The sequence below is a fragment of the Toxotes jaculatrix genome, chromosome 13 (genome assembly GCF_017976425.1).
Source record: "Toxotes jaculatrix isolate fToxJac2 chromosome 13, fToxJac2.pri, whole genome shotgun sequence".
NCBI classification, from domain to species: domain Eukaryota; kingdom Metazoa; phylum Chordata; class Actinopteri; family Toxotidae; genus Toxotes; species Toxotes jaculatrix.
This window is the reverse complement of record NC_054406.1, coordinates 13,800,038-13,822,487: the sequence shown is the minus strand read 5'-3', so window position 1 is coordinate 13,822,487 and position 22,450 is coordinate 13,800,038. Positions and strand designations below refer to the sequence as shown.

General features: G+C 43.3%; 1 protein-coding gene across 1 annotated transcript; it reads right to left on the bottom strand.

Moving 5' to 3' along the window:
* Nucleotides 1-16: 16 nt before the first annotated feature.
* On the bottom strand, nucleotides 17-22,207 carry rftn1a (raftlin, lipid raft linker 1a). Its single transcript, XM_041053569.1, has 10 exons — nucleotides 21,970-22,207; nucleotides 15,948-16,099; nucleotides 8,820-9,003; nucleotides 6,887-6,995; nucleotides 3,970-4,738; nucleotides 3,678-3,881; nucleotides 2,898-3,007; nucleotides 2,537-2,640; nucleotides 1,981-2,056; nucleotides 17-1,666 (listed from the first exon to the last, which is right to left on the bottom strand). Exons 2-10 carry the CDS (start codon nucleotides 16,093-16,095, stop codon nucleotides 1,241-1,243), a joined length of 2,130 nt encoding a protein of 709 aa, XP_040909503.1. The 5' UTR covers nucleotides 16,096-16,099; nucleotides 21,970-22,207; the 3' UTR covers nucleotides 17-1,240.
* Between the last annotated feature and the right edge of the window lie 243 nt (nucleotides 22,208-22,450).

Here is a 22,450-nt window from a genome sequence, read left to right as displayed (position 1 = left end):
TTTATTGACCTCCGCTTCTATATAAAGACGTACATGTCACACTACTTACACACAACACAGGTGGTCCAGGAAGCAATAAATAGCTGATTTCTAATGTACACGTTCTCTGAAGAGGAAACCCTTAAAGGGTCAGTTCACTCAAATTACAAAAAAAAGCATTTTCTCACTTGTCTGTTGTAGCATCTTGCCAAACAAGACAAATCTGGTTTGATTTAGCCAGGCTTTGAGACCACCCCAATACAATGGGGGTAAATAGAAATAATTTGTGATGCTCCCAGGATAAAAAATTGCATCCAAACATTAACAGCAAAGTGTCAAAGATTAAGTTCACCTCCCCTGTATTGAGGTAGGGGCAAAAATCTCAGACAGATATCTCAAAGCCTGGTCAAAAAGGACCAAAGCTATCCACATAGCTAGTTTCTACGCGAGCTGATGACAAAATATTGTTTGATAATTTACATGAACTGACCCTTTAAAATTTAGACCCAGTAAAATGTACCACACGCCACCTCAATGCAGTATAGACTACTAATTATATCATTATTGGAAAAATTGGGACTAAGATATGCACTGAGTAAACCATTTTAAAAAATAAACTCACTCTGGTGGACAAGTCATGTCATGACAACCAGATTATAAATTTCCTCAAAAAAAACTTTCGGCATATCTGAACCACAATTTCTTGTTGTTTATTGGTCGACATATAAGGTGATACTGATGTCTGTAATAAGCTAAAAATGACAACAAAGGTTACTACATAGTTTGTGTTACCTTTTTTTCTATCTTATATACTTTACATATAAAAATACAATGAACCCAGTGAAATCAATACTCCCTTATTAACATTCCTATTACAAGAAAGTAGTAAAATACAACAATGGGCAAGAAAATAATACTTAAGGCTTAGACTGGAGACTTGTTCTAGTTAGTACTGTATAGTCCTGTACAGTCTCATTGTTTTTCATATAAAGACACATCAAATAACAACAGTGACCCAAAGCAGAAAAACTGCACAACACTTTCCCATTTATAGAACCCCAAAGACTTGCGTCCTAAGCAGAGCAGATTGAAGCGTTAGCAACAGTACGTGATATAAATACAGTATATATGACTACATCTGGAACGTCCACAGGGGAACTAAAAATCCAGATCAACAAAACACCCATTTGAAAGCCTTTTTTTTTTTTTGGATAAACTAACTAGGTTTCAGCTTCCCTTTCCCTGTTTTGTGCCCAATGTGTCAACAGACGCCGGAAAACAGCTGCTGTTTGATCCGCTCTTCTGTCTTCACCTCCTCCTTGACCCCTCCTGAATCTCTCTGACACACATCTGTCCATCTCACTGACTTCTCCTGCTTGGACACAGGGATCTTGTCAATGTCAGTTTCCTCCTCCCACTCTTCAACAGAAACCCTGCTCCCTGATAGGAACAAGGAGCCCTTCTGATGTTGCGCATCCTCTTCGCTCTCCTCTGTACCTTCCTGAGGGCTCGCCCTTTCGCGCCTTCCGCTATCCCTGCTCTTCCTCACCTCTGCCTCTTCCTCTTCCTCTTTTGTGTCTCTTCTCAACATGTCCATCTCTGCCTCCATCACGGAGGACCTGTTCTCTCTATCCTCTTCTCCTGTGGAGTTTTTCTTTGCCTTGCTGCGACCCCTGAGGTTCGGTATCTGAAATCAAATAGATGTGTCTAAGACAGTTTAGCGCTTTGTGCTGTGTCTTTTTTTCCCTTCTATCTCTCCAGACACCTGACAAACCACAACAAAGCCTCTCTCATTGACGCCTCTTTCCTGTACAGTTTGAGGCCGACTATTCGCCTATTATTAGACTTTTCCTGAGTGGGTTTATATTTTGCTGTACATCCCATATTTAGTAACATGACTTTATAACGGCACCTTCTGTGACATAAAGTCACGTATCCTAGAGGCACAATGGAGACGACTGACAGATTAGCCACGAAGATGGAAGAAAAAGGGGAACAAACCTTGAAGTCTTTTCTCTTGCGTTGCAAAATGGGTCTCTGAAGGAAGAGGATCTGCTTGGTCGACAAACTCCCGTCACTGTGGAAAGTAAAGAGCAGCACTTTTACTACTGTTACCTGTTATGTTATAATCTGACGAGCCTGCACATCGCTACATGTATTGATATCCATCTTCTGTTCATTGTGGTTTATAAAGTGACAGGTTACAAGACAAGAGCATTTCAGCGCAAGTGTTTTTTGTTTTTTTTTTTTGTTCACAGCTCCGACAGATTTCAAAAGCGGGCTCATGTAGAGATGAGCATATGATTGTGATTTGTCTGATCTCAAACCATCTGTCCTGTGTATCTAAGTTACACTGTCAGTGCTAATCCCAAAACAGAACAAACGGCTAGGACAAAAGAATAATGACTCCAAAATCAACAAAGCAGTAATTAATCTTTTGCTGTTTTTGGGTGATGTTATTCACAGTGATCAAATGTAAAGAAAAAGCAGAGGACAGGTTTAGAAGACATTTGAGTTTATGGTTGTAATAGTGACATATTTGGTTTTAGTCCTGTACCTGTTGGTCTTGACAATTGGTGTGGGCAACACACACATCAGCCTCCATCCATATGGAGCTAAAGACTGGAGCAATGGGATGTAGTCTGTCTTGACCACCACACCCTGAGCAGGAGAAAGAAACAGAAAAACCACTCACACCAACAGTACACAGTCAAACACGCATACACACACACATTATAGTAAGCATGCAGGTAAGCAAATTTAAGCTCAGCCACACGCACACACACACACACACGCACTGCTTTCCTTCATCTTCTGCTCTTACATAATGCTTAACAGAAAACAGCTTAAGCCTTCAGTCACAAAGGATTTCTCAAAGTGCACATCTTCTCCAGAGTATTAAAAACTTAAAGACCCACATCGACAACGGTCCACTGCTCAACCACGATAGCATCATAGGAGGTGTTTGTGGTCTCCTCTGCAGAGCTCTGGAAGATGAACACACTGTCCACAGATGAAACCCCATTGTCTGGAGAGAGAACAGGACAAGTTAGAGTCGGAGTCAGACAAACAGAAGCCGATGTGATATAGACACTCTCCAATCTCTCACTATTGATCCCTCTTTCCCATGGCTTAAGCCTACTTATTCCATGGGTGACTGAGCAGTGACTTACGGTGTAAGCCGTGGACTTACACCACATAACTCCACGCATATCATCCATTACCCAGCAGTGAAGCAGAGATCTACAGCCTGAGCGGCTTTCTCCTCCTGTCAAGCGCTGGTGTAACTAAACCAAGGAAATGCCTCTAAGAATTTGAGCCTTTCATTTAAGAAGTCACCAAGTAAAAGCTGACTCTAGGGATGGCAATGTTGGTTGGTCAGTCCACCCCAATGGTTTGCTATGAAATTTTGTACATTCATGGTCTCCAGAGGATTAATCTACTGACTTTGGTGATCCCATAACTTCCACTCTAGCACCACAATGCTGTTGACAATTGTGCTTTTCAGTGAAATGCCTCCAGAACTACTTGATGGATTGCCATGGATTTTGCCGCAGGCATTCAAGATCCCTCCAGAGGAATTTTTCTAATTTTTCCCACAAATTTTCATCTTTAACATCTTGAAAGCTTAAATTTTCAGGCTCAGTGTTGGTGAACAGAAGTTTGATAAATATGAAGCTACAGCCATTACAATGCACCATTATCGTCTCCAAGGTGGAAAAACCCATCAATGAGGTGCGCGCCGCTGGTGAAATGCTGAGTCATGTGGTCGAGCCAGTGCGCATCAACTTCTGTGATTAGCCCTGCTTCCTTTTGAACTTGAAGTGGCACTCTCAGCGAGTAGAACCTCAGAGAAGTGTTCAGCTCCCCCGTGTGGTTGTACAGGGCAAAGAGCTGCATCCCTACAGACACAAATAAACAGGAAAATCAGCGACTGGAGAAAGAGGTCAGCTTCCTGGTGATCTGACAAACAGGATACTGGTTACTTACTAGCCTGCGCTGGTGGTGACATCGAGTTCTTATCTTTCTCTGAACTGTGAAGACGAATATGGTTGTTGTTGTGTGTTGTTACTCTGCTTTGTCCATCTGTATAAACAGAGCTGGATTTTTTTTCATGGTTGCCATCAAGTTCTGGAGAGCTAAGCCAGCTGTCTGAGCTTGAACCTTGTCTTCCTCTCTGGTTTGGAAGGTGAAATTGTTTCTCTGTGGAGTCCTTGTGTTCAGGTAGACCACTCTCCTGCTGCCTGACCGTACCGGTACTTCCTGAAGGGCTGAGACACAGCTGGCTCCCTTGGGAATCTGCTGGGTTTTGACTTGGACACCACTGAACAGTGTCTACACCAAGTTTACTGTGATTTGGAGGTTGGTTTGTTGATTCTAGTGACTCTTTAAAACTGATCTGTGAGATTTGAATTTCTTCATTAGAATCCTGTGTGATGAACTCTGAACTCAGGGTGGGTTTCAAAGGGCTAAAGTCTGGTTCTCTGGACGCCAAAGGCTGTGTGTTACATTCTACATTTTCATGATCTAACTCTTGAGGTTCCAAGGGGTGATGGTCAGATTCTACACCATTTTGATGTGGTTCTGTTGGATCCGTCGGGCTGGTGTTGGCACTGAAGGGGTGTCGATGTATGGGCGAAGGGCTTGAATGTAAGGATGACAGCTCCTCGGGATCCCAGTGCCCCAAGAAGCAGGGTCCACCACCTGGCTGCTGAAGAAAGCCCACAAACATCACCCCTTGCTCCGCTACATCCTGGATCTGTGGGGGTAACATACCCACAGTGTTATCATCTGCCACACCCACAAACTTTATTAGAATCTAATTTGAGTGAATATAAAAGATGTCATTCACAGTACCGGAAATAAATTTACACAGTCTCTTCTACGACAGTCAGACAAACAAAGCCTCATTTACACACAAACAAAGGCTGACGTATGCAGAGTAGAGATTCTGCAAAATAACAACCTACCTAATCATCTGCAAAGATCAAATATTCAAATGACAAAAGGACCTCATTATCTCAACGCATCCGTGTGTGTGTGTACATGTGTGTGACAGAGTGTGCATTTGTGTGTGTGTCTCACTCCCTCCCATGGCGCTCTGGTGGTTAATTGTCAGTTGATATTTGACAGTTTTAGACAGGCTCAACGGGAGAGAAATCAGATTGCAAACTACCATCGAACAATAATGAGACACATCTTCCCCTATTACCCACTACTTTTGACACTTCACTCATCCCTACACACACACACACACACACACACACACACTTATAAACAGTCTGTCTATAAACATCCAACACACACACAATCACACACACACAGAGTTTTATCTGATGTATGTATGTCCGAAGACAGATTGAGAGTGGGTGGGCTTGTGAGTGCTGGAATAACAGAAGTAAAGAATTTCAAAACTGAACACATACGCCCACATGCAGACGCAGACACACACACACACACACACACACACACACACACACACACACACACACACACACACACACACACACACACACACACACACACACACACACACACACACACACACACACACACACACAGACCCCATCCTGTCACTCTGTGTGCCCGGTACTGCTCCCGGTTTCTTATCTCGAACTCTCTGGCAGCTTGTGATCTGATTGGTTATTCATGTCACGCTGCCGGGGCCTATCACATTATACTCAGTGATGTGCATTTCCATCCAATCAGGTTTCCCTTTGTGCTCTCTGGGTGTTCAGATGCAAATCTATTCAATAGAGCACATTTTCATTTCCCATTGTAGGACTGTTGGCGAATTCATGAGCAGAGACTAAAAGTGAGTTTTACAGCTGATAAATGTCAGTGATGATGCCGTTGCTGGCAGGGTACCTTAGGGTTAACTCTCACTATGGTATACCTCAACAACTGTAACCCTCCATTCATTACAGGCTCCTCCATTTGTTTCTCACTTACAGGAGCATTACAGTACTGTGTTACAGGAAATGCAACTAGCTAGAATCCAGTATGTTTTGCTGGTTTCTTTTTCTCTATCGCCTTACAACTGGTCTTGGTTCTTGCTCAGCTTCCCTCTTGATGAATTGTTAAAATCCTTCCAATCATGTAAATTTGCAGTATTTTAAAATGGAAAACCTCTAATCAAATCTTGCTTCATTTGAATTGGAGAAGGTCTCCATGTCAGGACCAGAGGGTGGGTTACCATATGGCTCAGACAGGCAATTATAGGCAGTTGCCTGTAGCCTTGTGAACCCTGTAATGTTTGCCTCACTGACCCAGCAGTGCTGCTGCAATATGAAAAGCGCACATGAAAACACAGTGCAACAAGTACTGAGTCAGAGATGGCACGAGGGGTGGATTCTACATAGATTTTTACAGCTTTTATTGTAGGAGCACTCCACCAGTTTAGCACTGGATTCCAGAAGGAGGAAACGAGAAACACCAGGAGGAAGAAATTGATGTTGAAAATACCAAAATGTGCCTTGAAATTAGGAAGGGAGAGAGAAATCTTCATACAAAAACGGTCTGCACTGATTTAATACAGAATCTCTGGCATTTGGACAGGACATTACCTATCGCTCACTGTACTCAAGCGACTGTTCCGCCTTGTATGATGTGCAGAGAAAAACAAATCCAGCAGCTGTGTTGCATTTTCAAAATGTTGCTAAGAAACAAAATAAAAAGGGCATTGTCCAACAAAAGGCACATGATTGTTTATAAAGACATCTGACGTCAAGGAGTTGTGGACCGCATGCCTGTAATCTGCGATTTCCTCTCCCTCTCAGCAGATCTCTACATGGCTATCAAACGTAGCATAAAGATACATTGATCCAATATACCAGATCCATGAAAAGTGAATAATGTGACACCAAATTAACTTTGTTGGCATGACTTTGCGCCCTCTTGAACTCACCCTCTTGACATAGCTCTGGATCACTTCTGGATCAGCAGCCTGGTGACCTGCCACACACACATCTGTCTCCAGACGATGTCTTGCCCACCTCATTTGGCTTTTCTCTGAACTACACACAAAAAAAAAGAAAAAACAGAAACACATATTCTGTGTAAAACATCAATCATATGTGATTTATTTCAGTTCAATTCTGCTCTTATGAACCAGAAAATGTTAAATGCACTCGTGCTGTTATAACATTACCCTGGACCCTCATTTTCGCCAGAGCCGTTCCAGCACCCAGTAACATTACAGTCTAAACGAGCCTTGACTCTATAGATTCTGGCAGACATGCTCATGTTCATGAGCACTCACTGACCCGTAACGATCACAGCAGAAACATCATGTCAATTCTGGAACAGGGTGAATTTTCCATTTAAGGAGAGCACACATTCACCACAATCACAATGGACTTATTAGACAGAAAAAAAGGGACTGAATTTCCTTCTGCTCCCACTGTAAGACACCATCATAAAAGGAGTATTCAGATACGCCTCTTCAGATTTGGATTGAGGTCAGTGGGAAGGCCGTGGTAATATCTTGCGCTCTGAGGCATGAGTGACATTCCCAGCTAGATTTGAAACAGTAGATCTGTCAGATTTTTCTTCTTTCACTTTTAGGGTTTTTGATGAAAGGGGATGGCGGTGATGGGGAGATAAAAGGCGGAGTAAAGGGGACGGAGGGGGTTGAGGAGGACAAAAGAAAAGGGGGGACGGCCATCACAGAAGAAAGCAGATGAAAGGATGGAGAGATGGTTTCTCTCTTTCAGCGTGCCGTTCCCCTCTGGCGAGCGCTGATGATGCAATCAGCCGTCTCCACGGTGACAGGTGCCAGGAAGCAGCAGGACCACTTGGCAGGAGGGGCATCAAAGGAGCAGCCTGGCACCTGCCTGTGCACTAGTGTGTGTGCGTGTGTGTGTGTGTGAATACAATACGCTATTCCTTGAAATTCACATTAAAAGAGCACATTGAACTCAGGAGGATGCCTAAAACTGTAGACTAAGCAAAGTAATTCCTGTAACTGCAAAGGATAAGTGACAACAAATGGAAGGTTACATATGTAACTGTGGTTCTCTGAGTGAAAAGAAACACAGACTGATCCACAGGGGTCCCCATCTTCATCTAAATTACCATAAAGTTCTAGTAAGCTGAAATCAGATATGCTGGCGAGAAGGTGGATCATTTGATGTATTGTCAGAAAATATCCATGTGTTGGGAAATGGTCTGTAAAGTGCAGATCACTAGGAATTATTAAAGGAAAAACCGAGACTCCAAGCAGAAAAATTGGGAGAAAAGTGGGAAGAATTATTAACGTTATTCATGACTCAAAACGGAAATGAGCCACAAATGAATCTACCAACAGGACTGTATGAATGATGATGAACAGTCTGAGGAGGTCTCTGCATGCATGTACTGTATAATGGTTAATATTTGGATCAGATGTGTCATTAACTTCCATGATGAGATGCCGATAATAAAACTCAGGTTGCATGCTGCTCCAGAAATGAGAGTGGTTAGCACTCTGTTCAAATATGGTGGCAAATATTGAAGATTTTAGTGTCAGCAGAAGAAGAGTTGAAAAAGAAGATCTGGGTTACAGAAGAGATAGCTACGCAGTATACAAGGTAGTCACACAGTACAGTATATTATCATGTATAATCAAAACTGAGGGAATTGGGGCAGTGAGCTAAAGTTAGCCATTTTTTTGTGGCTGACTCATGTGCAATTAATTTTACATCAAGAGAAGGAGATGAGGTGCACAAGTTTGTTTGTCATAATGGGATTAAATTGGCTTCCAAACAATGAAGTCGCAAAAAGCTGCTACCTCATAACTATTCTCTCAATCTGGCTAAGACTGCTAAGGGCAAGGACAAGGGTGTGTTTAGTTTGTGTACCTTGGCGTCTCTCGGACCAGCACGGCCCGGTGAAGCTGGCGCTGGATGTGTGCGTGGCGAGGGCCGCAGGGGTGAACAAATGGGTGGACGGCGACCAGGACAAAACCCTGTGCGTAGAGTTCCCTGACCTGAACCGGTAGCTCTCTGACTGAGGAGAGACATAGCACCGATGACACCGGCACCTCTGCAGGGAGGAGAACGGGTGAGAGGGGAGGGAGAAAAACAATTTTGTCAAGAAAAGGGTAATGGGAAGTGGTCAAGACAAGGACGTGAGAGAAAAGGAAAAGCAGTAGAGAGGTATTTGGAGGTGGACAAAAGCTAGAACAAAGAGGAGGGAGGAAAAGAGACGGGGAAAGAGAAAAAGGGACAAAGGGTGTAAAGGAACAAAGACAGAGAGCATGTTTCATTATGATAATTCCCACTGAACAACAACACATGGCATCTTCACGCTAAATCTGAAACTAATTACACCAGAACTATTAGCCTCTGTCCTCACTGTCACCAGCACAGCCTGGCTTTTGGCAAACACACATGTGCAGACGTGCACAAGTGCGCAAAGACATACACTTCTGTGTTTGCTGGGAAGTGCTCATTTGAACACACACTAATCCATATTAACAGACACAGACTTAATGCATTTCCACCTACACAAACAGACACAGTTTAATAAAATGCACACACACACACATCAAAAGGTTTGAAAGACAATGCTATCACATTGCCTGTTTGGGGCGTGAGGTATTAGCAGCAATCACCAACACAGAGCCGGCTGCCTTATTACCAAACACAATGGAAAGAAAACCCCTTCACTTCAGTGGAAATGGTTAGCGGAGCTTATCTTATAGTAGCAAACTGTCACGGCAAATCCGCCGGGGGAGAGCGCAATGTTTGCGAGAGCCGCCCTCTCGGGGTCGGAGCATTGTAGTCTCTGCTCACCGGCTTTTTAAGGGAACACGTGCATGTATGGGCTGTGTGTGTTTCTGTATCGCTGAGTGAAGCCAGGTGTGTATGGAGGATGGAAAAAGAGATGAGAGAGGTGAAGAAAAGGGAGACAGAAAGAGAGAGGCAGTTAGCAGAGCAGTGTTGGAGAGAGAGATGAGGCTCGTCTGTGCCTGAATGCTTGTCATCCTTTCCCATTCAATCTCATTTGCATGGGTCTGGAGAAGAGAAAATAACCTGAATAAATTAACTAGACACACACAAACACACACACACACACAAACACACACAGAGAGTGGAAAAAAAACAGAGATGTGCAAGCCATCTCATTTTCAATTTGTTCTCCATCATCTGGCATGTTCACACATACACACCTACACACACACACACATACACACACATATGAGGAGCTGGCCAGCACGCTAGTATACAAGCACATGAAAACACACTCTCCTGACTCCCATCTCAGTTAAACAATGGGAGGAAAAAAACTCCCTGAGAAAATCCAACCATCACATCATCTTGGCATAACTGTTAGGAACCAGGAGAGCCTTTCATCAGGCAAACACTTAAACGGGTGTCTGTGGGGACTTATCAAAAGCAGTACAGTGATAATAATAATAACAGCTGGAGTCTGGGGTGGGTTGGCGGGGGGGATAACAACGATCCTGTCACCGTAAACAGTCATTAGCCGTCATTAGCTCTGCACGGCTGGCACTCACCCACCGACGAGATGCAGGCAAGGCATCGCAGCTAATTCAGGCAAGGCATACAGAAGTTATTAGGGTGTTATGCAGCGCTTTAGGCTGGGAAGCGACTTCATTTATACTGTCTGCCACTGTGGGATTTAAGAGGGGAGGCTGCAGTTCCGCTTCAGAATGGGAACATGGGAATGGCTCAGGGCAGAAAAGTCGGGTGGAGTTTTATAGTGCCAGCTCGTGAGGGCAGGGAGGTGGTGTGGTAAAGAGCGTGAGCGTGCCAAGGAGTGCAGGAGCACAAGCACATATGTTTAAGAGAGTTTGAGGTGTGTGATGGAGTAGCTGTGTGTGTGTGTTTCTGTACCGGCACCAACATTTGTGTTTTTGTGACTATGAGAGTGAGAGTGGTATGATAAAGTGTGTGTATGTGAGTGCGTGTGTGTGTGTGTGTGTGTGTATATGGGGATGTATACAAGATAGTGGGAACAAGTGTCTGTCAGAGATACAGACTCGTACAGCCAAGGTTGCATTGTTTAAGGGACACAAGAAGCGGCTGTTCAGCTGTTGATTCCCGCTTTGCTATTTCCATCTACACCCGCAGCTTTGACCACGACAGCCGCTGTGTGTTGTGAGCGACGACTCACTTTCTGACCCTGGATTTCACCAGCTGAGTGCGAGAGTCATCCCCATCCTGTAGCCATTTGAAAGGGCTTAATAATTCCTTGTACAAATCCCTGAATTTCTGTGTGTGACCGTAAAGCACATTTTGTGGGTTATGTGTGCCACAGTATCTCAGCGAGTGTGTATGGGCGATCTTTTTGCCTGTGTTTGTCTGAGAGTGTGCACATGAGAAAGAGTTTGCACTAAGCCTGCTAGGTGATGCATGGGGATTACTACTCACAGCAACCCTCAAGGCTTATCCCTCTGCCTGGTGGAGGTTCACGTTTATTTAAATAGCCTTCTAATGACTTGCAGAGGTTTTAGGCGAGGATATGTGCCAAAACAGTGACTATAAAATAATCAACTTCCTGGAGCCAGGAGCTCCCCACTGTTTGGGGAATGCAGCTACGGGCTATGACCGTTATTGGTCAGCATCTTAGCTTTGTCAAATGGAGTCTGATTTCCTCAGATCGCCTGCTTTACAAGAAATGTCTCAGACGGAGTGCTGGGTTCACAAAAATGGCTGACAAGTACAAGCTGGAAAGAAAAAAAGGTTTGCTGTGGTGAGAACACAGTGTGGCGCTTAAGGCGTATACAGTACCATGTACTTGTGATGGTGTGAATTCCAGTCTTGCTCACTTTTGACACATAGCAGCTCTCTACCATCTTTGCTGGCATTCTCTACAGGCTTTTTGCCAAGAGGACTAGGACGACGTTAAATAAATTCTCCAGAGAAATGGTTTGAACTATGTCAGATCAGCATTTTCAACAATCTTTCATTAAAAAAAATGTTTACCTGGAAAGGTGCGTGAGACAGTGCAGATGTCACAAACTGATGGATCTGTGCTTCGCCCGCTCTCTGAGCCAAATACATCACACACAGATTGCAACAGCACAGATATATCATGTGAGGTAGAAGGAATATATCAACTTTGTCAACAGAGGAAATATCTATCATAACATTCAGATGTAAGATCACGTACACACACACAAATATATACAGTATATGCACATGAGCAAAATAAACTTGCCCACAGGTATACAGTACAAAACATAGTCACACACACACGCACACACACAAATAGACACACATCTGAGCATCAGACACATGTTGTAAGTTTTAATGAGCCAAGTGGGTCTCCGTCTCTGCAGGGTGGCAGAAAGTCATCAGCAGAGTTCAGCTCTGCACTGTCTGCTCCAGAGACCGGTGTTAGTCACACAGCATCACACCTAACTTCCTTCCTCACACATCCGCAGATTCCTGACTCCCACTCCCTCTTTCTCACACCTCTAACTCTCTTTTCTCTCGACTTCTCCTCTCTCCCTCGCTCTCAAGAGCTGTCGTTCCCCTCCCCGTTCCAGACCTGACTAACGCTCGAGGTGTCTTTTGTTTTTATGTGCCGTTCATTCCCTCATCCGCGGTTCTCTGTTACACCTCCTTGACTTTATTCTTCCTCCCTTCTAGTTTAGCTTTTTCTCTACTCTGCCTCTTCTCTGTTCACTTTTTCCGCTCTTTCCTCCGCTCATTATCTGCGCGCAGCTTTTGAGACAAAGGAGGCTGGGTTATGGTGTCACACCTGGCTGTTACATTTCATACTCTGCATTCATGGTGACATGCTATGGCAACCAGTCAGTGTTACAACGGGATTAATGGAGATCGTGCCTCTTTTTGTAAAGTTGGGTGATGTGTCAAGGTGCAGCACATTGGGCATTAGAAGGTAACAAAACTGCTCAGTAGAACAAGACATTGGTTGCAGGTCATATGATGAGATGAAGCTAAAAAAAAAACAAAAAAAAAACAAATAAAATTCTGTGTGTGAACTGCAGACCAAATGCTTCAAACATTGAACATACCCCACCCCTCGAATTCACCGCAGGGTCGCTGTGACCCAGTGTGAGCGAGCTGGGCTTCGTCACATGGAAATATTTTTCAGCTTAAGCATTGCTGGAGCTCATAAAACAAAGGCTGACACTACATTATCAGCCACATTGTTTCTGGTGAGTTTCATCGCTCACCAGTCAAAGGTCAAGTTAGAAACCAATCTCTTGCTCCTCTTCAGTCTGATCATTAAGCTCCTCTTCCTGAAACCACAATTTAGTTTAATAAACAGCCATCTAGTCTCACATATCTCAGAGGGGCACCGGCAAAGATATTTGTTTTTCATTACTGTGTAGGAGTCATCATGTCACGCTGGCAAGGAAATAATATTATTAATGGAAGCTAAATTGAATTAAAGCATGGATTTGACCGTGGGTTTCCTCAATGTCATGGACTGACATACAGAGTCCTGTATCTGCCTCCTGCATACGCATACGCACACACACACACAAACACACACACACACAAATACAAATAAATCCCTTTGCTGGGAATGAGGTCTCTCAATCTCCACAAACAATCAGATAATCCTTCAGGAATCCTTCACTTCTCCTGGTCTCTCTATCACAAATGGAGAGAGGGAGAGAGATGGAGAGAGGCAACCACACACACACATACATACACATACACGTACACACACACACACGCACAATCGGTTCATAGTGGCTGTGTTTATCCTAAAATAGAGTATACCCATCTTATGCAGCTCAGGTGGCGTCAGTGAGTTTACCATATAAACGACCTGCCTGTCTGTTGAAAGATAACACTAACTCTGTTGACTAAGTGCTATAAAGTGTTTTGTGGTGAGTGTGAATGAGCTGCAATGGCTGCTTGTATGAACATTGTGTGTGTGTGTGTGCGCGTGGTCTGTCTGTATCTATGCGTGCTGCTGCTGCTGCTGCTCATGCGATTATACAATTTATCTGCTGCTGCCTTCAGCAACGAGAAAGACAAGCAATCCTCATGTCTATTGTCTGCTTTGGTCACCACCACCATTTTGGGTTGCCAGATCTCTCTCAGCCAACACTACAGCCTAACTCATTTGCCAAACATAACAGGGCTGGCTGAAAATGAAGCCGACTGGCAACCGGACCATTGCCACTTGGCTGCGGTGATGAGCCTGCTGTCTGTTACAGTGTTGTTTTGGAAACGCTTCTAAAAAGGACTTCAGTGAGCCACGTGCACCTGCTTCGGCTTGTCGGGTGATGGAGTGTGCAGCGCCGACTTGTAGAAACATTAAGTCATAAGGAAAAAAAAAAAAAGAGGTGATTTTTTAAATCTGCTTTAACACTATCTGTTTCTTCTCCTCGCCTCTCCCTTCCCTCTCTCCATCCCTCCCCTTCTATCTCTCCACAGTCCACACCAACACAATGGCAGAATTAGTATTTTTAGAAACCAGATTCCTCTAGGGGATTCTCATCAAATATTCTCAGAACGCTGCGAGCATGCACACGTACAAACACACACACAATTTCTTCATACTCACGAGCGGATACACACACACACACACACACACAGGTCTTGAGATAGCATGCAAACACACCTCAGTTTTTTTGTAGTATACTGTCATTGTGTGAGGGAGAGGCAGGGGGAAGTTGGAGGGCACAGCTACAGTGTGCACAATATAGCTGAATCTGAGAATTAGAGAACTCTTTGAACTCTCCTGCAACAGGAGCCACAAACAGACACAACTTCAGCTTATAAGCCACTCTCTGCCCTGGAGATACTTACAGTATGAAAAAAAAAAAAAAGAAAAAAAAAAACAGTTCCGCAGAGTTGCTGACCTAAACATTTCATTTAACTGGTTAAAGTTGGAATAGCAACTGTGGCTATTTTATGAGTGAAACACACACAAACACTGTAGCCAGGATGACAAAGCAGAGCAGGGCTCAACAGAAATCTTAAGTAAAACAACCACATTGTACTTAAAAACAGAACAAGGTGCTCAGTAAGAAAAATTCCTTTGAGTTACTTTGGGTTTTAACCAAAAGTGAAAACACATTCCTTGGAGCCTGTTCCCTCCTCCAGACTGGAACTGGGACAAATGTGAATCAGATCTGAATGAAGCTTGCCTGCTGCATCTGATGGCCAAGATTGGCTCTTTTCAACTGAGCTGTGTCTGAAACTGCCTCCTCTGTCACTCATTCATTCACTGTTTCCTACAGACTAAAGACTCAAATAAGGTGCTTAACTGTGATGACACTTTCTCATCACTTACTCACTCGTGCAGTTCTCATCACTTGACATCTGAGAAGCAAAGGTGCAGATGAGAACTGCACTGAGAGATGTTTAGCATAAAGTAGTGTACATGCTATGAAGACTGCTTCATTTGTTCTTTTTATTTTAATGTTGAGGGAACCTTTGGTTTCATTTAACCAAGGATGTGAACATTAATCAATGAAAGAGATTAAGGTATTAAGATAATAGGATTTAAAGGGAAATCTGTCCATATGATGTGGTGATTTTCAAGTTTAACCATGATTAAAACATTTAAACATCCTCTACTGAAGCTAAAAAAAAAATAGCTAAAGAAGCTAATTTGGAATAGCTAGAAGACTAGAAGAACACCTCTGTCTAGTTGGGGGATCGTCTGCAAATTACAATATTTTCAATATTATTTCTCATTTGGAGGTTTTGAAACTAAATTCTTACATAGCAAAATAACCTTCATTATTTTTGTTACCATCATCTTTGATAGAGAGATGATACATGAAGAAACAAGTAACACATGACTATTTCAAGTATGCATGTGTGGGAGAAGTCCAGTCACACGCAGTGCACATCCCAATCCCTAAGCTTGGGCTTGGCCTGTGAAACCCATTCACAGGATTCTCAAAAAGGACGAAGACAAAACCCTAAACACATAAAGAAGGAATATGTACAATATTAAGTGCACACAGGAGAATTGTCATAAAGGATGACAGCATATGTATGCCATCATAGCATCCATACCTTCTTTCCCCAGCAGGAAATCCAGGAAGTGGTAGGTGTAAGCCACACCCACTTTAGTCTCCACCTGAGGCCGTCGCAGGGTGGAGTAGATGTTGCCCGGGCTTCGCCTCTCTTCTGCCTTCCGTAGCTTAGGGAGCCTACACCCCATGTTTCTGTGATAGAGGAGAGGAGAGTAAAAAAAATGAGATGTGAGATGAAAGTAGAAAAAACAAAGGCAGGTGCTAACAAAGACTTGACTGGGAGACATGGAATAGATAGAGTCTCTAAATATATGGATCACATCAGTCCTTCCAATGGAGCATGCGTGACAGTCACACACAAGCCTAAATGCTATTGCTCACGCGTGAACTGCAGCTGCGGGAAAGAATGTGTGCATATAACACTTTCACACACACATACACACACACACACTCACTCTCTCACACTCTCTCTCTCCCTCTCTCTCGCTCACACGCACACGCACACACTGCAATAATACTGAAATATGAGTGTCAGCCATTACCTGCTTGGTGGGCTGTGATACAGGCATCTCCTAATCAAATAGGGCTGATTGGGAGCGACATGTTTGATCAGAACGAATTAAAGCAGAAATGAGACTGATTTCCTGCCCTATCAAGCAGAGCAACATGAGACAAGATAGACAAGGAGAGGAGAGGAGAGGTGTTAAGCACGCTGTAACCAATATACATGCTGATCCAAGGGTAGCCTTGGAGCACAAAGCCATCTGTGTTATTTTAAGACCTTTTCAGATTGTGTAAGGTCCAGCAGATAGAAGGATTTGTGATTGGAAACACAATTGGAAGGGGGACTTGAAATTTCTTTTTAAATTCCTCCTCTCCTGAATTTAAACAGGAAATTTAGACCCACAGACCTCAGTTGCATAAAAAGGAAAAACAAGAAAAGTGAGGTGACTTGTGTGACAAATCCTTGGGGATGGAAAGCAGAGGAGTGACAAATGGGTAGAGGGTGTAAAAAAAGAGAGGACATGAGATGAGTAAGGGACAAGAGAAGAAGGGTGTGGCCAAATATCATCAAGCTAATCTAATGTGACAGCGCCGGTACCCTCAAACCATCACCGCAGTTACGATTAATATCCCCCGTCTGCCACGGCTTGTAAGAGCCACACGGTGAGGTGCACATCTGCACGTCTCTGTATGTGAGTGTGTATGTGAGTGTGTGCATATGTCTTCCCCAGAGGCAGGTCTATATCTGTATCTCTGTATCTGTTTGGGGAGCATGGAGAATGACACAGTAACTCCCATTGGGCCAAGTGCACGGACGTTAACTCGGCTAACGATCCTAACAGACTACATTAAGCCGAGTGGGTGTGTGTGTGTGTGTGTGTGTGTGTGTGTGTGTGTGTGTGTGTGTGTGTGTGTGTGTGTGTGTGTGGTGACTTACAGCTTTGAATGAATGGTATGTGCACTTCCAAAGGTCAGAAAGTTGCGTAAGGCAGCATCTTCGATGCATTTTCATAGCTCATCTGTCTTGAGACGGTACAATCTGTCATTTTAAAATTTACAAAGAACAAGCAATTAAGAGTCATTATTCCTTCAATACAACGTGCTCTTTCAGAATGAGGACAAACGAGGAGAGATGGAAGGGATGACGCTTTGGGAGAAGAAGAAAGAGCGAGACAACAGTATATCTTATCTGATTGTCTCTGCTCTCTTCTTCCTCCCACCCATCTATTCCCCTCTTAAACCCTCACACCATCAGCTCTTCAGCTTGTCTTGTTGATGATTTGCAAATCTCTCTCTCCTCGTCTGACCCGTGCCTTAATCACCCTTTTTCTCTTCGGCCTTTACTCTGCTTCTGTCCACCATCTTTGATTAAGACGACTCCTTTCTTTCTATTGGTACAATGGTCTTGATTAGTCTTACAGAAAACTACTCATTCTTTTTCCCCATTCTTTCCTTTTCGTGTCCATCTGATTACAAGATTTCCCAACTTTCCCCCTCTCATTATCAGTCAGTCCTGACTCTTCCTTTCACTCCATCCCTCTGCTTCCACTCTGTCGACTGACCTCCAGTCTTCCTCCTTCAATCCATTCCCCAAACCCTCCTTTCTCTTCCATTTTATTCTGTAATTCATCACCATCGTGCCATCCACTTCTACTCTCCTTGATCCACCCTGTCATTACATTATAATGGTACATTATGCTTTTCCACACTATTTTCTATCACTCCCTGCCTACAGTACATTTCCTTTTGGCAAGCTCTCCAGCCCTCTCCGTCCTCCATCCTTCCCTCCATCCGCTCAGTCCTTCTGTCTGGTGGCTCAATGAGTTTTTGCAGCAGAAGTGCTCCCCTGCTGAGCCCGTTAAGTCCCATAAAACTATTACAAAGTCTCCAGACAGACAGCCAGCCAGCCAAGTGGGCCCCGGGTTATGTCTAAGTTGGAGGATGCAGATCCACTCCCAAACATTTTCCCTCCAGGCCTGTGATTTAACATGCTCTGTCTGCTGCAAGGGCAAAGGCAGGTTAATGTGAAGATGTTTAGATTAGATAGATGAGATTAGGCGTGGTTAAAATGTGACAATGGTGATGACTTTCCAACAACAGCAATATGAATAGAAGCACGTAGGGAAAGACACAAATGTCCATGAGAGTGATTAGCTTCCTATCACTTTCCATAGATCCACTTTGTCGTCCTTTGCCTTAGCTTTAGCATTTTAATACAATTTCAAGCCTATCACTATGCAAATTATCTCAATTTTCAAACAGAACAAAAAAAATCACATTCATTCATTGTCCTTATTCTTCGTTATACATAATGCATTATGCAGTGCTAAAAAATCATAACAATTTGGACTAATTTGCTCACTGTTTTGCTCTTGGCAGTTGGTTTTATTGCTTTCAAAGAAAATGTGACTGGTTCTAGTCCTGGTCTTGACCAGCCTTAAGCTCCATCGTTTGATCTAACATCTCATCATCCTTTTTGTTGCACGCTGACGGTTTTGTTTCAAAACAAAAGCCTCGTTTTAACAGATGATCTCTTGTCTGTGAGGTTTAGAAACAGATCTCTATAATTGGACACAACGTCAAATGGAACAAAAAAAAAACAAAACAAGGTAAAAACTCTGGCGAGTTCAAGACTCCAGGCCTTTTTACTTCATATGAGGCCTTTTTACTCTGAATGTTGACTTCAAACAGAATCTCTCACTTGCTCTCATACAAACTCACAGGCAGAAAAGGGCCCTGACAGAAAAAGAAAAAAAAAACCTCCATAAAACAGGGAGAGACAGGAGAGAGAGAGACAGATAAAAGAAGTGAAAAAGAGAGACTGGAGTGAAGAGGGCGATAGACAGGGTGTAGCGGAGGGCTTCTCATTAGAGAATCTCTTGTAACGGAGAGTTTTGAAATGACAGCGGATTTACGCGAGAGCATAATCCGTCTGCGCTATGCCACCGCTCTGCTACCTCCTGCGCCACTCAGGGGGGATATCTGCTTTCCAAGAAGCAGTATTCATCCGAAGCAGAGGGAGAGCTACAGACAGGCACGGGCTTGGGAAGATTCACAGTAAATATAGATAGAACCACAGAGGAGGCTCTCCAATAGTACCAAAGTTAAAACTCACATTTATATTCCCCTAGCCATTGTTAAAAACACACAGCTACACTGTATATGATACAGATTCACAACGATTACTTCAGAGCTGCAGTGATTAGTCGATTAATCCATGGGTCGATTGTTAGAAACTTAATCGCCAACTATTCTGATTATCAGTTAATCTTTAGTGTCATTTTTGATCTTTGATTAAACCATAACTATGAGGTGTCCACATTATGGTCCACCAATAGTCTGCAACTTCTTGTTACTTATCGTGTGCTGTATACACCAATACTAATATATCTGAAATGAGACAAAATTGGCCAATATATCAACATAACTCATTAAACCATATAGCCTTAGTGTATTATTTTTTACCCGCCAACCAATTAGTATTTTTTTTTTGAGGCCATGGTATAAATGCAGTAATGTGCTTTGATTCTTCCCAATAACAGTAAATGCATTTTCAGTTATTTATGCATCATGTTCATAGCAAATCTGCATCAGCATTAAGTGTCAATGCAAGAAGTTGCGTTCTGCAAAATGTTCAGTGGAGGTCAGAATGAATAGGTAGATAAGCACTTGCTTGTCTGAAGCTCTCAAACTAACAGCACTGGTTTTTCATGGTCTTGAGTGAGCTGTTGTCAGGGGGCCCAGAATTTCTACATCCCACCTGACTACGACGACTGTACACCACCTGAGGAAAAGCGTTTATTTTTGCTGCATGTAATATAGTTTCTTGTTGTGTTCATTTTTGCACCTGATGCACTAAACTGACTTACAGCAAGTATCAGCAAATAAAACTGTCACTGCTGGCCTGCAGTCTCTTTTTTTTATTGGACTTTATGGGCCTGCTTGGAAGCCATAATTCCTTCTGCTTATGAGTGGATGGCATTACAACTACTGTGTACAGAAGGAATGTTTGGCCTGTTAACAGAACACGACTCTGAATTAAGTCACATGGTTGCGTGGTTGTTTTACAAGAAAAAAAAAAATTAAGTATGTCAGTGGAAGCTGATGTATTATTATTAAGATCTTGTATTACATTGTATGTGTTTCACAGAATTTGAAAACTAGAGGTGACAGACTGAGTCCTGAGGAGTAGGCTTCCCTCCTACTGGGTTGGAGCTCCACTCAGGTCTCTATCCAGGGATGGGGGATAATGATGATGGGGAAAGAGAAGGAGTGCAAGAACAGAATGAGGAGAAAGACAAAAGGTGGGGGCAACAGAGACAGACAGAAAAGGCGAGAAAGACAGACAGAGAGCAGTCTGGGAGCGTGTCAAGTTGCCTTGAGGGAGGTGCAATTTCCCCAAGCAACAAAATAGTCACTTCAAACGGTGTTTTAATGAGGCTGCATGTGGGGGATAAAAACAAATTATGACATTGATGTATTGGTGTGTCGCACAGCTCCTTGCGCAGCCTATTCTGCTCTAAAAAGAACAGTTTATGAACAAAGGAAGACTGTTTGGACTGGGGCATCAATTTACTAAACCCTGAGGAAGGGTTTAAGATACTTAAATCCATCATTTAACATTGTAAACTCAATTTCTGAGGAAAAAAAAACAAAGTGATGAATATTAGCTTACTGTTTGCATGGCCAGTATGATAAACTGAATGTCACTCACTACTAATGAATGCCCCCCCCAAAATAGATTTCCAAGTTATATGGAGGGCACTCATACACAGCCATGTAACTAATTGATGCCCCATGCATTTTGTGGGTGCAGCCTAGCTTGAAATTACATGTTTCTGGTTTTCCTTTTTCCTCTTTGGTGCGTTCAACCTCAGCCTCTCTCCAAGCACACACACACAAACACACACACACGCTCTCACAACACGTGGCTAGCTGTTGCTGCCCGTTAACGGCGGTAGTTTACTGAACGGGAAATGATGCATGACAGGTCGCTTGCGCACCAAATCTTTCTCGTTTTGGCGTGCGCGCAGACACACACGCGTGCGCATACACACACTCCATCCCCCTCTTTTCCATCTGCGCTCGGCACATTTACTCCGTCACGCATATCTTGAGTTCACTTCAACCTGTGACAGTGAGCAGAGGGCTTATTCATTTCCGCCACGAATAAAAAAAAAAATGGTACACAGCATCACACAAATCAAATGACGGCCCCGACTGTCTAAACCAAAAAGATTTATTTCCGTCACGAGTGTTTTATTGTGAAAGGATTCCAAAGACTTCGCCGTGAGCTTGTTTATTTTTAGGAGGGTATTTCCAAGTTTTTATCCAAAGCTATGCCACTATCAAATCTCATCTTCCACAATGAGAAAATAAACATGCCACAATAGTTCAAAAGTGGAAATAAGTTAAATTAGTTCTGAACACTGGTATAGTAAAGAGTCATCCAACTATCTGTAGGCGTGTTCTGCAAAATATTCCAAAGTAAACGTGACATTTCTTATTTTTCTTTTCTTTGCCGAAATTAATAAACAGCCAAAAAGAGTTAAACTCACCAATGAAATCGTTCCCAGTTTGTACGGAGTGTATGGTGGAGCGAGAGTGTCCTCACACTTGGGTCAGTCGGTGCGCGTCCCTCCTCTCCTTCTCTGTCTCTTAACGCCTTTACGGTCTGTCCCCGTCACGGCTGCAGGATTGAGACACACGGCGGCTCTCTACACTACATACACTGTGATCCAATGGGAAGAAAACATGAATTCTCCATTTATCTCTCACGGGCAGCTCATGATCGACACTCCGTCTGCCTCTCCTCTGTCTGTCAGCAGCGTGTGTGGAGAGCGAGAGGGAGAGAAGAGGGCGGTTTGCTCTCATCCTCTCTCCTCCCGGTTGTTCCACACTCGATGCTCGTCAGGGTGGATCTTCTGAAACACTTTGGGAAAACAATATAAATCGTATTAGAGACTTTGCATTGATCAAACTAACCAAGTGACGGTGAAAGTCTAAGAAAAGTGACAGGAAACGCACCCATGGATAAGT